Source organism: Neomonachus schauinslandi, chromosome 1 (assembly GCF_002201575.2).
Source record: "Neomonachus schauinslandi chromosome 1, ASM220157v2, whole genome shotgun sequence".
Taxonomy (NCBI): domain Eukaryota; kingdom Metazoa; phylum Chordata; class Mammalia; order Carnivora; family Phocidae; genus Neomonachus; species Neomonachus schauinslandi.
Genome location: NC_058403.1, coordinates 128,570,165 through 128,585,555, shown reverse-complemented (window position 1 = coordinate 128,585,555; position 15,391 = coordinate 128,570,165). Strand labels below are relative to the sequence as shown.

The following is a 15,391-nucleotide window of genomic DNA, read 5'->3' as shown; positions in this document are numbered from 1 at the left end:
GGGTGGCTTATAGGACATCATGTAATCTGAGCCTGCATACCTTCTGACCTCTTGATACCATACCACCCCAGGCCTACTGGCCTTTTTTCTAAGAAACACTCTTTTTTCTCATTTTAGAGTCCTTGCATTTGTTGTTCCCTCTGCCTGTAATGCTTTTTCCTCTATTTCTTTGCAGGACTGGTTCCTTTTTGTCATTCAGAGTTCCTCTTATCCCTTCTCAAAGAGGCCTTCCATGGCCACCCAACCAAAGCAACCCATCAGTCACAAACACATGACTTCACTTATTTCTTTACACACACATCACTACCTGGTATTTTTCTTATTTCTGTCTCTCCAACAAGAACATAAACTAACAGTTCCTATCGCTTAATATGTGATAAACTTTTTTTTTTTTTTTAAATGTGAAAGGAAAGTGATTTCAATATAGTTTGTTAAATGCCTCAGGAGCCCTGCAGAGGGAAAGATTCACTTTGCCTGGCAGAAAGGTTATCACAGAGGAAATAACATATAAGCTGGATCTTAACCATGTCCATTACAGAGAATAGGGTAAGAGGAGTACGTGGGTAGAGGACAGGGAGGAGAGAGATACTTGGGAGAAGAAACTGTATGAAAAGAGGGGAAGCAAGGGCATGGTGTGTTCAGTAGTCAGTACCTCACTGAGGGTAATATGAAAAGCTGGGGCCTGAGATAAAAGGCAACAGGAAGGTTAAGGTCAGAATATCAAAAGTCTTACAAACCATGCCAGAGAGCTTAGAATTTATCCAGGAGTCCACAGAAAACCACAGAATTTTTGATGAGAGAAAAAGGATTTAAGTTTTAGAAATAAAATTCTGACAGCAATATGCAAGAATATAGGAATCCCAAATTCCTGAGGTCTCTAAATTAAAAACAAATCAAAACAACACAAAAGTAGCATAAATACTAGCACGTCTGTTCGAATGGTTTTTTATTAGTCTATCAGCATTACTTCTGCATATATCTACATAAAGCTTGTCATTTTAATCAGGCAAATAAAATTTTAATGTTTGAATGTATACTAAACATACCTGGGTAATAAACTTTTTTCCCATCAGTCTTGTATACAACCATTGTGATAAATTCTCGATTATTTGCAAAATCATCCTGAAAGTACAAAGAATCCAATGTAGTTAGGAAAATGGGCCCAAAATGCTCTTAAGTAGGGAAAAAAGAATGCTAATTTTAAGAGCATTTCAGCTTCTTAGTACTATAAAAACCGCTTTTCTGAATTAAATTCATTTCAATGGATGACCACATTATATAAAATAATACATTAAGACTCTGAGGCTATTAAGATTATGGTTATGCTTTACAGAATCAGGCCTAATGATTTAACATCTCCAAACCCCCTTCAGAGTATTTTAATGTTAATATTCTTAAGACCTAAAGCATACATAATCAAGCTCAAAACGCTCACTGACAAGCATAAATTCACATTTTTCTTCAAGATTTTAAGTATATAAATTTCCTTAGAGGAAAATACTCATTTATGTAATACAAAACTATCTTCAAGCGACCTGCATAAATGAAACAGGTTGGTGACCAACTTACATATCTTCTTCACAATGGTCTCTTTTTTAAAGTTTCTGTATGGGATATATAAGAGATCAGTACCTTGTCTGTTATGTGTCTACTAAGCAAAACCCAAACTGCAGCGCCCCCTTGTGGACACTGCACCTCCAGTTTGTACTGGGGGTTGTTGGCCAGGCTATAGGCATCTTTCACAGGTCCTTGCTTAGCATCCCAAGTACTAAAAGATAAAGTCAACAAAGAAAGCAATAATTAAGTTTCTCATTGAGCTAAAACAGCAGACCATTTTAAAAAGTTTTGTGTTTCTAATATAACTAAGTTATCAGGATTTCTGTTTTATTGCTTAAAAAATTTCTGGCATAACCAGAATAGCATATAAACAAAATAACTATTACATGGCAGTCATCTGTGGGCATGACAAAAAGAAAGCTAGTCATCATAAATTAATCCTTATATTTTACATGAAAAAAGTGGAGACTACTATAAAGCATATTCTGAAATATGCAAAAAGTTACCTGTGAATACATGTTGATTCTTTAAAAAGACCTGGATTCCAACTCAAATAAATCACATCATAATACTGGCAGAGATCATCCCATGAAATCCAAAATATTCCTGAAAATTAGATGTCTGTTAATCTATAAAATATCTTAATGACAAATGACTTCAGTCAGTTAATACATTTCATATTATTATGTTATTTAAAGATCGAATGATATCAAAATTAAAAAGATATATTTACCATTGTCTATTTTCTGAGCTGTTCGAGGATCAAAGTTTAAATATTTTTGTAACTCTGGGGTCCAGTTTTTTACATCATTTTCACTGTATCTTCCTTTCCAACGTAAATGACTCCAAGGATTTTTCAGTTGGATAAATCGCAGCCCCTATTAAAAAAAAAAGCAAACAGGAGATAAAGTTGCAAAAACAGTTTTACCAAATTTTTATTAGTTATATCATGTATTTTCTAAGAGAGGATGCATTTTGAATACTGATCAATACTTTTCTTTCCAAGTCAACTTACAATATTCTTTAATCAACATTTTCACTAGGTCACATATCTGATCAAAAACTAAATGCCTACCTATTCCCAAGAGCTATGCTGTCCATATGGTAGTCACTACCCACAGGTGATAATTAAAATTAAAATTTTTTAAAATAAAAAATTAAAAATCAGTTCCTTAGTCACACTAGCAACATTTCAAGTGTTCAAGGACCATGTATAGCTAGTAGCTAATGCACAGTACAGCACAGATACGGAACATTTCCATCATAGCAGGAAGTTCTTTTGGACAGTGCTGCCTTAGAGCATCAAGAATTTCCTATCCTTTCAAAGCCTACTCTGCTCTGGCCCCACTTTATTTTCCACTACTCATACCGCATATATCTTTCACTCTAATTTAGTCTTTTCTCTCGTCATCCCCACAAATAATCCTTATTCAGTTTTACCTCTAAAGGCATTTACCCATGCTGTCCCCCTTTCCTGGAAAGCCCTCTCTGATCCCTTGTAAGCACCCTCCTCCCTTCAGATCCTTTCAGATCCTCCTTAGCTCTTTCCTCCACTATCTCTCAGTGAAGACTGAAGCAGTTAAGAAGAGAAACAGAACATGGACTTTAGAGTCAGAAACGAAATGTGACCAAATGCCAGCTCTACTATTAATTAGCTTTATGGACCTTGGGTGGGTCATTTACTCTCTGATCATTTGTTTACTCACACATAAAATGAAGATTATAATGTCTCCTAGAACACTGTTGTGAAGATTAAATGAAGTAACATGTGCAAATTATTTAGCAATTAGTAATTGTCTTCTTTTAATTACTACCTCTTCTCTAAACTTTATAGTGCTAACATTCCGTATTACTTTAGTTCAAAACAAATAATATCCTATCTTGTTTCCTACTTGTGCAAATGTATGAGTCTTGTCTCCCCAATGAGATTGTAAACTCCTTGAAATGTTAACACTACTGTCTTTTTTCAGAAGTCTCCACTGAGTTTATAAAACAGAGTGTTAAGGTTAATAAGTGCTCAACAAGTACTGGGTGTGTCTATAGAACTCATTACTCAGACTCAGAAAATCGAAAGAGCTTGTAAATCCAAAAGAGTACTTGTCTTATCTCAAGCAGTCAAATTAGGAAATTGTATTCATTTTCTAATGATGTCAAACTGTTTGGGGGACATTTTTGAAAGACACATTCCTCGGCTATTATAAATGTGGCAAATCATGGCCTGGGAAAGATGTGATTTCTGGACATACGACTCATTCCTCTCAGGAATCTTCAAATTCCTTTTTTCAATTTCTTCTTACCACTTGTCCACTCCTACCCCTGCCACACAGATATTTAACTCTATTATTATTATTTTTTTTCATAAAACCTAGCTCTACATAAGCAGGAAATCTGCCTTATTTCAGAACTCTAACACTTCTTAAAGAAGGACTATAAAGGAGAGAAAATTGCTAAGCTCTTTTGGGGCAGGTCCCAGGCATCACTGACATGTAAGGACACTAAGAAGGAGCTGTAGATTTTGTTCGGATAGAGAGCCTGTAATTCAGAGGCCCTGAATAGGGGACGAAATGTTAGACTGAAAAAGGATCTGGTTTATGATGAAACATCCCATTTTCAAAGTTATTTCCAAGTGGCAGCAAATGAAAAGACTTGAATAGATTCAGAAATCCCTTGGTAAGACTTGCTGGACTTCGAAGACAGCAGCTTGAAATGAGATGTAGCTTCACAATAGACTATGGAATATAACCTCAAGGAGGAGACAACAAAATGACCCAAAAGGACTGCTGAGACTAAAAGTGAAGATCTTAGAATACTCAAGGTGGTTAGAGGAAAACAAAAAGGATAACATTTTCACATAAGTATTAATAAAATCTTATTAAGTGTAGAAATTCACAAATGTAGAAGATTGGCAGTACCTTTAGTCTAAGATTAGGTCTATCTGCACAAAGAGGTTCTAGAGATAAATGCCTAAATAAGATAAATATTTTTGGAAATATTTTTAAATTCAAGTCAGAACTAAGGAACTCTCTCAAAATACAGACAGCAAAAATAAGATAAAAAATGAACCCAGGGGCACCTGGGTGGCTCAGTCGGTTAAGCGTCTGCTTTCGGCTCAGATCGTGATCCCGGGGTCCTGGGATTGAGCCCCACAGCCATCAAGCTCCCTGCTCAGCAGAGAGCCTGCAAACCTGCTTCTCCCTCTCCCTCTGCCCTTCCCCCTCGCTCATGCTCTCTCTCTCAAAATAAATAAAATCTTTACGAAAAAAATGATGAACACAGGGAACTCATCAAGTATATAACTAATCAAAGATACTGGTGAAAACCCTTATAAATTTTAACACATGAAGAAGCCTTTAGATAAAGATCAACCCTGACTACAGAGTTCGTGTAAGCAAAAGGAAACTGGGGTCAGCTCCGCAATGTGAGAGGTCTTCTCAAGCTGGATAATGCTGCTTCAGTGACTTGCACAGAATTAAGATAGGAACATAAAGCATACATATGAACAGAGAGCATTACACCACAGTGAAGAAACCTGTCTCGGGGTCACAGTTTACTTCAACTATACATGCTCTAAAATGCCTTCATCTCTACAGAGTAACTCCCATGTAGAATTAAAACTACGTAAATAGTGCTTTCTGATTTTTGACTAAAATGGCTGTTATTTAAAATTCTTAATTTACTGACATTCAGCAAATTTTTAAATGTTTTGTTTTTAGGTCAAACCACAGGTGCCTATTTTTCTCATAAACATGTTATTTGTCTCGTTTCCTCTGAACATCAGAACAAATAGCATTATTCAAAGTAAATGATACAATCTTCACAGAAAATTTCCTCAAATTCAAGCTTACTTTTATACTGACTTTCATTATCTAAATTTAATTATCTTGCTATTAACTCACTGTTGATCACCTACCAGGATGGTTTTTAATTTACATTTTTTTTTTTTTTTTTTAAGATTTTATTTACTTGTCAGAGAGACAGAGACAAAGAGAGAGTGAGCACAAGCAGGGGGAGTGGCAGGCAGAGGGACAAGTAGACTCCCCGCTGAGCAAGGAGCCTGATGTGGGACTCAATCCCAGGACCCTGGGATCATGACCTGAGCCGAAGGCAGACGCTTAACCAACTGAGCCACCCAGGCATCCTGGTCACCTACCAGGATGTTTTAAGAATAAAATAACATACACATAGTACTAAATAACAGCAACTGTTATGGCCAATGCTTTGACTCATGTTTGTGGAAAATTACATTTCTAAAACAAACAAATCTCTCAGCTTATTCAATTTTACATATGTTTGTATTTTTTTGCTTTAAGTAATCAATTTTTATACTACTTTTAAAGGCACACCCTATTCTATACACAATGGTTAGGGATACAATAGTGGCTGATTTAGAAAGCCTTGAGACATATAAATTGATGTTGCAGCAGGTCCCTACTGCCTTCATAATTCATATAATTCTATGTGCCATATAAGAAAATCAATCTAATTAATACACAGTGGAACACTGTTATTGCTGATTGATCACTACTTCCTTCTGTAAGTTTAAGCAGGGGAAACTGGAACACGTGGCTAGTTAAACTTTCCAGTGACTATACAGCTTAGGTACTCTATATCATTAGAGAAAAAGAATTCTCCCGTAACAATCTCTGTATTTTCTAATCCATAGAACAGATCTATTTTTCAGTTAAAAAGAGCTAATCAATAACCTGAGAAGTAATGAAGTCAACCATTCTAACACCTGAGCAGAGAAAGAGTCTGAAATGTCTGAGACCATGTGAGGGCTGCTAGGAAGAGAAACATTTGCAAATCCATTGGCATGTTTCTTATTCACAGATATTCTCTTATTTTTTGTCCTTTCATCAATATTTACTGAATGTCTACCATGCTCTAGAGCCTAACGCTATGATTGCCCCCAACACCAGCAAATAGCCCAGAACCTTGAGGGCTGTGTGTTTACCTCAACCCTTTACTTTTATGAAAAAGAGGCAAAAGGCATTTCTGTCTTGTCATCAATATCTGCACGTCATTGTCATTACATTTCCCATCTTTTTATTTCATAATTTCTAGTGGTTGAGGTCACATTATTTAATGTAATAGGTAGAATGATTTTTAAAACTTCATCTAAAACTTGACTTGTCACAAGTATTCTAGTCTATTACACTACTGATGAGCACTGGGTATTTTATGTAAGCGATGAATCACTGAATTCTACTCCAGAAACCAATACTGCACCTAAAATTAAAATTAAAAAAAAAAAAGGTCTAATATACTATTTGGGATCCTTGGAATGTCTTACTATCAGATATGAGAAAGAAGAAAAAAATGTAAAGCAAAACCTTTAACTCTCTAATATCCAAAACAGCATATGCATGTGTGGGAACCAGACCCCACTTCTCTCCTTCAGCTTCAGTCATCATTCCAGTTGATGCAGTGATGAGGACATCCCCTTTGTGAAACCTGGAATGACCCCAACAGACAAATAATTAAAAGAAAACACGTTTATACCATCAGATCACACTATCTTTCCTTTAGTCTAAAGAGTTTATATGAGAATTTCCACAAATTTGACAACTTTTCTAAAATGGGCTATTCCCAAAACTCCTCAAAGAACAAGGTATATTTCTGTTTCACAATGCATCAGATAAATTATCACATTGCCCCACCCTCCTTCAGTTTTAGATAATCAGGTAGGAACTTATCAATAAAGGAAAGCAAACGCTAAGTTTTCAAATGATTTACAAATAAAGGTGAAGATGTCAAACACATTTTGTCAAATCTTTGAAATTTTCTAGTTTCACGTGCTCGCTTCGGCAGCACATATACTGAAATTTTCTAGTTTCACTACTGAGTGTGTATTATTGCACAATCTTCCCGTCTCTACCTGTGGATTATTCATTTAAGGCTTAAAAGCTACCTTCCTCTTTATATTCTCAGACTTCTCTTTTTCCACCTTCCCTCAAATTGGTTAAGTACTTTGGAAGTATGAAACAATTTGTCCATATGACATATTCCAGATTCCAATGTTTTAGATTATTTATAATCTGGATTAATTGTAACAATCAGTGAGGATAACTGAGGGCCAGCCATAGCAAGTACATAAAGTGAAGTCCATTTTAAAAACACAATTTCCTGGGGGTGCCTAGCTGACTAAGTGGGTGGAGCACGTGGGGGTCATGGAGTTTGAGACCCATGTTGGGCGTAGAGATTACTTATACGAAAACAAAATAAATGAAACCAGAATTTCTCTAAATAACTAAAAATGCAGCCTTTGCAATTTCTCTTCTAAACAGGCATGAATTTTAAAAAATAGCCTCTTTTACTACCAAAAAGAGAGAGAGAGAATGTTTACCTTTGATAAAGCATTCTGAAAGAATTATCCTTACTGAAAGTTTGGCTATCTGAATGCATAGCTATCCTTTCTGGTATCCACCCAGTCAGTGCATGAAGATCAATATTCTGCAACAAACACATTTTCAGGGCTGTCAATATTGTTTTTGAGCTCTTTAATGAATCCACATGGTAGCTATTAAATCTCATTGATTTGATGTAATGATAGAATAAATCACAGGGTAGTAAGCTGTTTTAGACCAGTAACAGATTTCATTTTAAATTCAAATTCCTACCTGGATTTGAGCACAAGTTTATCTATTCCTTATAATCTCCGTTGTTTTTCCTGAATGCAACAATTGTTTTACCGATAAATATGATGAAAACTCAAAACATGTTATAGATAAAAGCTGCTTTAATAATGATGATGACAGTCACTCACCATTTAGTGAGTTCTTAGGACAGACACTTTTCTAAAGTCTTACAGATATTCTAATTCCTTCTCTCTCTATACTGTACTAGGTAAATTAAAAGGCACTGAATTAGAAACTAAACTATAAAAATATTTGAGAAACAGAACAATTGAGCTTGTAGGCCAAGAAGAAATTTTAATATCCTACTGCATTTAACCATGACCTATACATTCTTTGCCTAACATTATAAGAACCAGAAGAGTGAAGGAGGCCTGGTACTAGGTGGGAAAACTAACCAGCGATGAACCATGGACGACTTGCACACATTACTTCATTTAATCTTTACAACTCTGAGAGGTGGGTATTATCCTCATCTTACAGACAAGCAAAGAGGCTAAGAATGGCTACATACCTTTTCTAAGGCCAAAGGCTGTGTACTGTCATAATTCAAAGTTATACTAACCTAATTTCTGGCATAAGCCCAGTCTACCTCATCCAACTAAAGGACACTGGTACACACGTCGATTTTGTAGGTTAAGCAGTGTTAAGATTGGGAAAAACTAAAAAACAAACTCCTCGAGCCTGAATTTACAAATCAAAAAACATACGTAAGGATGACAATAGGACACATTCCTTTGATTTGAAGAGACCTCTTTGGAAAGGTACACTGTACCTAACTGGTCTTGTATCTCAGCATGACAGCAGACATACGTTTTAGGCTTGCCTGAATCCTTTACAATGCACTATCCTTGTAAAAGAAAATACAGTTTTCCTTAACAAGGTGACCGATCAACATTTTTCAGGGGTTCATACTCCTGTTTTATTTTCCTTTAAGCAAAAATATCATCTATAATCTCTCAAATTTAAAATAGTCATATTAGATAGCATAAGTCTGTATCTGGATCATCCTGATACTTACCGAATTGGATCCTGGGAAATCATATCCTCCCATGACCTTCATATATGCTTTTTCTATGAGAGAAACCCATAATTCACTTTTGTTGTTAGAATAAGAACAGAGCAATTCTCCCTTATGATCAACAGGTAATTGATCATCAATTATCACCTGGAGAAAGAGAACCTTAATTACCTTAGGTGGTACAAAATATCTTAAAATCCTTCCTATCAAGGAAAAAAACACCTTTCATACAGATGAAATAAAAGGCACAATATGCCTATTAAGGTAATGACAGCTTCATATTTCTAGAATCTGATCAATTATAAAATATTATACAATGTCTTTATTCCATTTTATAGGCTAATCTCCCTGTCACCTGATAACCTTGAGCCAACTGGCTAAATGGACCTATACTCATCAAAATTATTACAGATTCTAGAAATGTACATTATATCTAAAATAATTATAAAAGGGCCTCACTATTAAGGTAAATAACAATATTACTACATGTAATTTTAACCTAAACCTGCAAAAAGACTCATGTTATGTACAGTTGTAAAAGTAGAACATTATGGCCAAAAGATATATTTAAGTAATAGAGGAAGTGATCACCACAACACAGTTTCTGAGTCACATTTATAAAGTGATCTGGGAAATAAGGATAGGAAAAATTCTGATCTAACACTATTAGGAGGATCATGCAACTACATTTTCAAAGATTCTATAAACAAGGGATTATTTAAAGACTACAGTTCAGAAAAACCATGCTCAATGATTTTGCTTAATTTTTAAGTAATCAGCTAGAGCAGCGGTTCTCAAAGGGTTTTCTTAGCAGCACCAGCATCATCTGGGAACTTGTTAGAAATGCAAATCATGGCCCCACCCCACAAATTCTGAACTGGAAACTCGGCGGGGGGGGGGGGGGAAGGGGGGGAGGGCGGTGCAGGGCAGGAATTTGTGTTTTAAGCCCTCCACGTGATTTTATACATAACCAAAATTTGAGTATTACTGAGCCACTGAGCAACTTCCCAGACTGAAAGCATCAGGAATTTGTTTAAATGCAGATTCTGATTCAGTAGGCTCAGGGTAAGGCCTAAAATTTCGCAATTCTAACAAATTATCGGTAAATGCTAATGTTGATCCATGGACCTCTGAGTAGACAAGAGCTAGAGAATCCCAACAATGCCAGGCCATTACACAAGTCATAGTTCTTAAAGAAAGCAGTGTAATTTCAGACTATATATATTTCACAAAGAAAAACATAATTTTAAAGGCTTCTTAGGTGTGAGGTTATGAATACATATAAACTCTTGTGACCTAATAGATTTAGTTTGCCCGATTTCCTTTTCCTTTTAATCAATTAAGAGTTATCAGATTAAAGTTTAAGCATTAGTAATCATTAGCTCAATGTTACTTTTTGAAACTGTCTATAAATTTCCCAAAGCCATTTTTAAAAACTTTCTTAATTTTTATTTTTAATTACTAACATATGATGTTACTGGTAGCAATATGCATAACACCCGACTCAAAATCTTTTTAAATGTTTACACAAATAACATTTCTTAATGATTCTATTCAATATTCAAAGGTGGGGAAGAGAGAGAGAGAGAAGGGGTTGGGGTGGGGAGAGATATTATTCACCTTTCTTGGGACACCATTGAGGTGAAGTTTTACCATATACTTTCCACATGGATTGTATTCTGGCTCACCATCCTTATTCTGAGGGTAAATTATGCTTTTGTAAGGAAAATAAATATTGAAATACCAAATTAATATTCAATATAAGCTACTATGCAGGATATTATATTTTATTTAGACATATGCTATTGCCTTGGCAATTTTATAAAAATAAACATGATAATATTTTTCTATGATAGGCCTAGGAAAAGAATTTCACCCTAATCAAAGTGCTTATTTAATATAAAGAAAATATGAGATACTAGAACAGGGCATAAATTTCACAATACTCTGAAAAATATTAAGTTTTAAATTATATACTCTAATAAATTTTCTATTAAGCAGATATATTTTATGCCATTTGAAATAATCTTCTCTCACTGGTTCAAGAAGAGACCATTTCAATTAACAAGAACTAAGGCAACTAACTACAACTCTGACAGAGATAAAGTTAACACAATTCTGATAAAGTTACACAAAATTATCTAATAAGACATTTGTTATCAGTATCAATTTTCTTTTACACTACGTATTATTTACTTATATGATCTATTTATCCAAGATGGCAAATAGCTTGAAACTAAGGTCTGTGTTTAATTTACCTTTGTAATCTCAGGACTTACACAAAAACCACTCAGGAAAAGATGCTTGAAAAATTATAATGCTTAATTTTTACAATGAACGATCTTTAGTAATAAAACTTTAAAAAATTGAGAGAAAAGCTATTTCAGTAACATTTCGGTACATTCTAAAGCAGTTCTAGCCGCAAGAAATATTTTATATTTTCCAGTTGCCATATTAAAAGTTAAAAAGGTGAGATTTTAATATACTTTATTTAACCGAACTTATCCAAAATCATATTTCAATGTGTAATCACTATAAAAATTTGAGATATCTTCCAATTTTGTATTTTTTTTTACTTAGTTTTCAAAATCTGATGCATTTTACACTTACAGCCCATTTTGATTCAGACTAGCCCTCTTCAAGTATACAATATCCACATGTGGCTGGTGGCTACCATATACTATAATTATAAGTATGATTTTACTTTGACCAATTTTATTTCAAAACATACCAATTTCATATATATTAATACATGTGCATACATTCTTAGACTATTTTAGGAAATCTTTCCACATTCACAAATCATCTGTTTAACATATAGGGCCACAATATTCTAAGTAATATGGCTTCTTCACTTTCTACGCAGATAAGACCTAAGCTGTTAATTTCTAGTCAAGAGATAATTATATGAAAAGGGCTAAAGGGACAAATACAAAATTTTACCTGGTAATCAACTTCTTATTAAATCGTCTTTCATAAGCTGCACTGATAGCCAGTGATGCCACAAAGGAACAATCTGATACTATTGTCTGTTAATAAGAATTTATTAACATATTAACTAATTCATTAATGTAATTTCAACATTACACAATATTTAAGCACTACACCTACGCAGCCAACTTTTTAGACTGAGTTAACTGTTGTTGAATACCAAAATAATAAACAGAAATTCTGTACTGCCAACTCATACATATTTTCTTCAAACAAATCCTAGAAAAATTGATTAAAACATTTCAATAAAGTTAATTCAGAATAAATATGGATGATACATTTCTTACAGGATAAAAGCATACTTACTGAACCCACAAGTTTTTAATGATAATTTAAAGGCCTTTTTTAAAGTTTATTATAATATGACCAACTAAACTGAATATGCACATCAAAAGATTCTTGATCATAGTATTTCAGGACCACTATTTTTATACTAACTGGAAGACATCTGTACTTCAATGCAAAACTTAACTGAATAAAATTGGCAATAAAACCATACCGTTGTTACACCACTGAAGTGTTTTAAATAAGCCTAATATCTTCCTTTTTTAAAAATATCTATTCTCAGGATGCCTGGGTGGCTCAGTTGGCTAAGCCTCCAACTCCTGGTTTCAGCTCAGGTCAGGAGATTGAGCCCTGTGGCGGGCTCCATGCTCAGCATGGAGTCTGCTTGAAATATTCCCTCTCCCTCTACTCCTCTCTCTCCTCCCCCACTTGTGTGCTCTCTCTCAAATAAAATCTTTAAAAAAAAAATCTGTTCTCTCAAGGTGAAGCTGAGATCCTCAACCTTCTCATCTGCAAGAACATATTGATAAACAGGGTCTATATAAAAATCTGTAATTGCTCAAACCAGTTATTCATACTCATATTATCTCAGTATGTCTAAGTCAAAGTGTGCAGAATAATTTTTCCAATTATACTCAGGCACCTAAATACATGATAAAAACCAAAAAAAATCCCCAAATCTACATTCAAATTACTTCAAAATGTTAGCTTTCATATAAAATTATATAAAATGTTTACCTGCTTTATGCTAAAACTGGACACAGTATAAATCATTGTAGGATTGTTGGTGAGGTCTTCTGGTCGTACCCATTTGGAAAATGTAGCTTTTTGTTTAGGTGATAATGGTAGCTTGCCCCATCTATCACTGAGGTAATAATAAAAATTGAATACTATTACTACTACTACTAAAATTAATCTTTAAAAATGACACAAAAACAAAATTAAATTTCCTAGAGATTTATTCATTTATTTTTTTGGTATAATGATCATAGCTATTACATCATCCTAAAATAATGCTCTGGTCAAATCTGGCTCTTCACACTTAACCATGAATCCAGTCAATGTGCTCATCCTTCTCAATTAAAAAAGTATAAATTTATAACTGCAAACAGGAAAGCAGCTTAAATTCACTTATATTTACTTTAAGAATATAATTTAAAAGTTTACATTAGCATCGTTATATTCAAAAAATTCAGTTTCAATAAAATGGAACCATTAACAATAATACAAGCTGATTCAATTCAAAACGATCTAGGAAGCTACAGATCCTTACGATGGCTCTTGACAAACTCTTCTCTCCAAGGCTACCAATGAGAGTAGTTAATTATTCATTAACAACCATGTGCCAGACATCATGCTAAAGTACTTTATACACACTATTCATTTAATCCTTAAAACAATCCCATTAAAGCAAATATTTTTGGAAAAGGCTTAAAAGTGATTTAGTAACTTGCCAAGGTCACATAGCTAAAAAGTGGCAGTAGTGGCATTTGAATCCAGGTCTTGGGTGCCGGATCCACATTCTTACGCACTACCCTCTGACTGCGTGTTGGGAATATGCTGGGTGGTATTTCTCTAAGACTGATGTATAGCACAAAATAAAAAACACCCATCTTTCCTCAAACCTCTTCTAAGGGTAACAGTCTACAGGTTTCCTAAGATTTCTAGGATAATACAAAGTTTATGGTATGCAAACTGAGGCAAATATAACATGGTTTCTTAAACTTTTTGATGATCATCTCATAGAACCACTAGTGTTCTGGTGACATTTTGGTACCTGTGTAGGAACAGTAGCTGATTGTAAATAGAAAGTGAGCCGAACAAATTTAGAAGAATTTAAATTTTAAAAAATTCTAGGGTAAAAAAAGTTAATTCAAATCTGTAATTTAATTACTTTGTATTATCAACCTGCCATATGAGAATACAGAGTAAATCCAAGATTCCTTAATAACTGTTCTCTCAAAGTCACCACTAAGTTATCAAATTCAGTGTTTTCTTATAACTTTAAAGATATTAAACATATTTTATAAATATAATTTATATTCAATATGCTTACTTTAAGATTTAAAAATACATGAGCCGAATAGAAAAAAAAATGTTTAAAAATCACTCAATCTTTCTAACCAAAGATTCATAAATTGTAGAGCCCTTTTCATCAGTCTGTTACCTTTGAATTTTGAAATATTTACTGTTACTTTTTCTTCTGATTACTCTACTGTAAAATAATCTAGAAAACAAGAATGGAAAAATCTTGCTAGAGTAACCTAGTATTTATTCTTGATTTTTCTCCAAATTTAATGAATTCAGCAAGTACTTACCGAGTATCTACTAGATGCCAGACATCGCACTACGCACAGGAGCACAATTAAAAGAGACATGGTCTCTGTCCTTATGAAACATAATCCAGTATGGAGGACTGGCACTAGGTAATCTTATACAAAATATGTAAAATTCCAACTGTCACAAGTGCTATGCCTAAATTCAGGGAGTTTGCATGGTATCATATTTTACTGTTTTAATTATATTGTAAGCATTTTCCCATGTTATTTAATTTCTTGAAAACCTGACTGTTCATGGTTGTGTAGTATTATTCTTATAGATGTTCTGTTATACAAGCACTAAAAACATGATTTATCTTATTACACAAAGACTGGAACTACAAGTTTATATCCCTACTCAGATATAACCATTTAAGAGCGTATTAGAATAACTGATTCACACTTTCACAATTACAATATTGATGAGTATCTTTTATATAAATCTTTGACTACTATGAACACTTTTTCAAACTGGTCTCCTGAAGTGAAATTACTGGTCAAAGGGATAAACTTTTGTTTGCTTGTTTATTTTAAACATTTTGAAGTATCTGAAATGTAAAACCAAACTTTGTAATATAATTTAG

General features: G+C 34.0%; 1 protein-coding gene across 5 annotated transcripts in view; it reads right to left on the bottom strand.

The window, feature by feature from the left end:
• CAPN7 (calpain 7) overlaps nt 1-15,391 on the bottom strand; it is a 40,878-nt gene that overhangs the window by 11,386 nt on the left and 14,101 nt on the right. For 3 of the 5 annotated variants that reach the window (XM_044920486.1, XM_044920489.1, XM_044920492.1), the window contains 9 exons: nt 13,228-13,354; nt 12,157-12,242; nt 10,834-10,927; nt 9,214-9,360; nt 7,904-8,010; nt 6,891-7,011; nt 2,291-2,435; nt 2,064-2,163; nt 1,047-1,122 (listed from right to left, as the gene is read on the bottom strand). In XM_044920486.1, coding sequence (XP_044776421.1) covers nt 1,047-1,122; nt 2,064-2,163; nt 2,291-2,435; nt 6,891-7,011; nt 7,904-8,010; nt 9,214-9,360; nt 10,834-10,927; nt 12,157-12,242; nt 13,228-13,354 — 1,003 coding nt within the window. Of the gene's footprint in view, nt 1-1,046; nt 1,123-1,632; nt 1,769-2,063; nt 2,164-2,290; nt 2,436-6,890; nt 7,012-7,903; nt 8,011-9,213; nt 9,361-10,833; nt 10,928-12,156; nt 12,243-13,227; nt 13,355-15,391 lie in introns of all 5 variants that reach the window. The other 2 variants (XM_021678901.2, XM_021678900.2) reach the window with 1 other exon arrangement.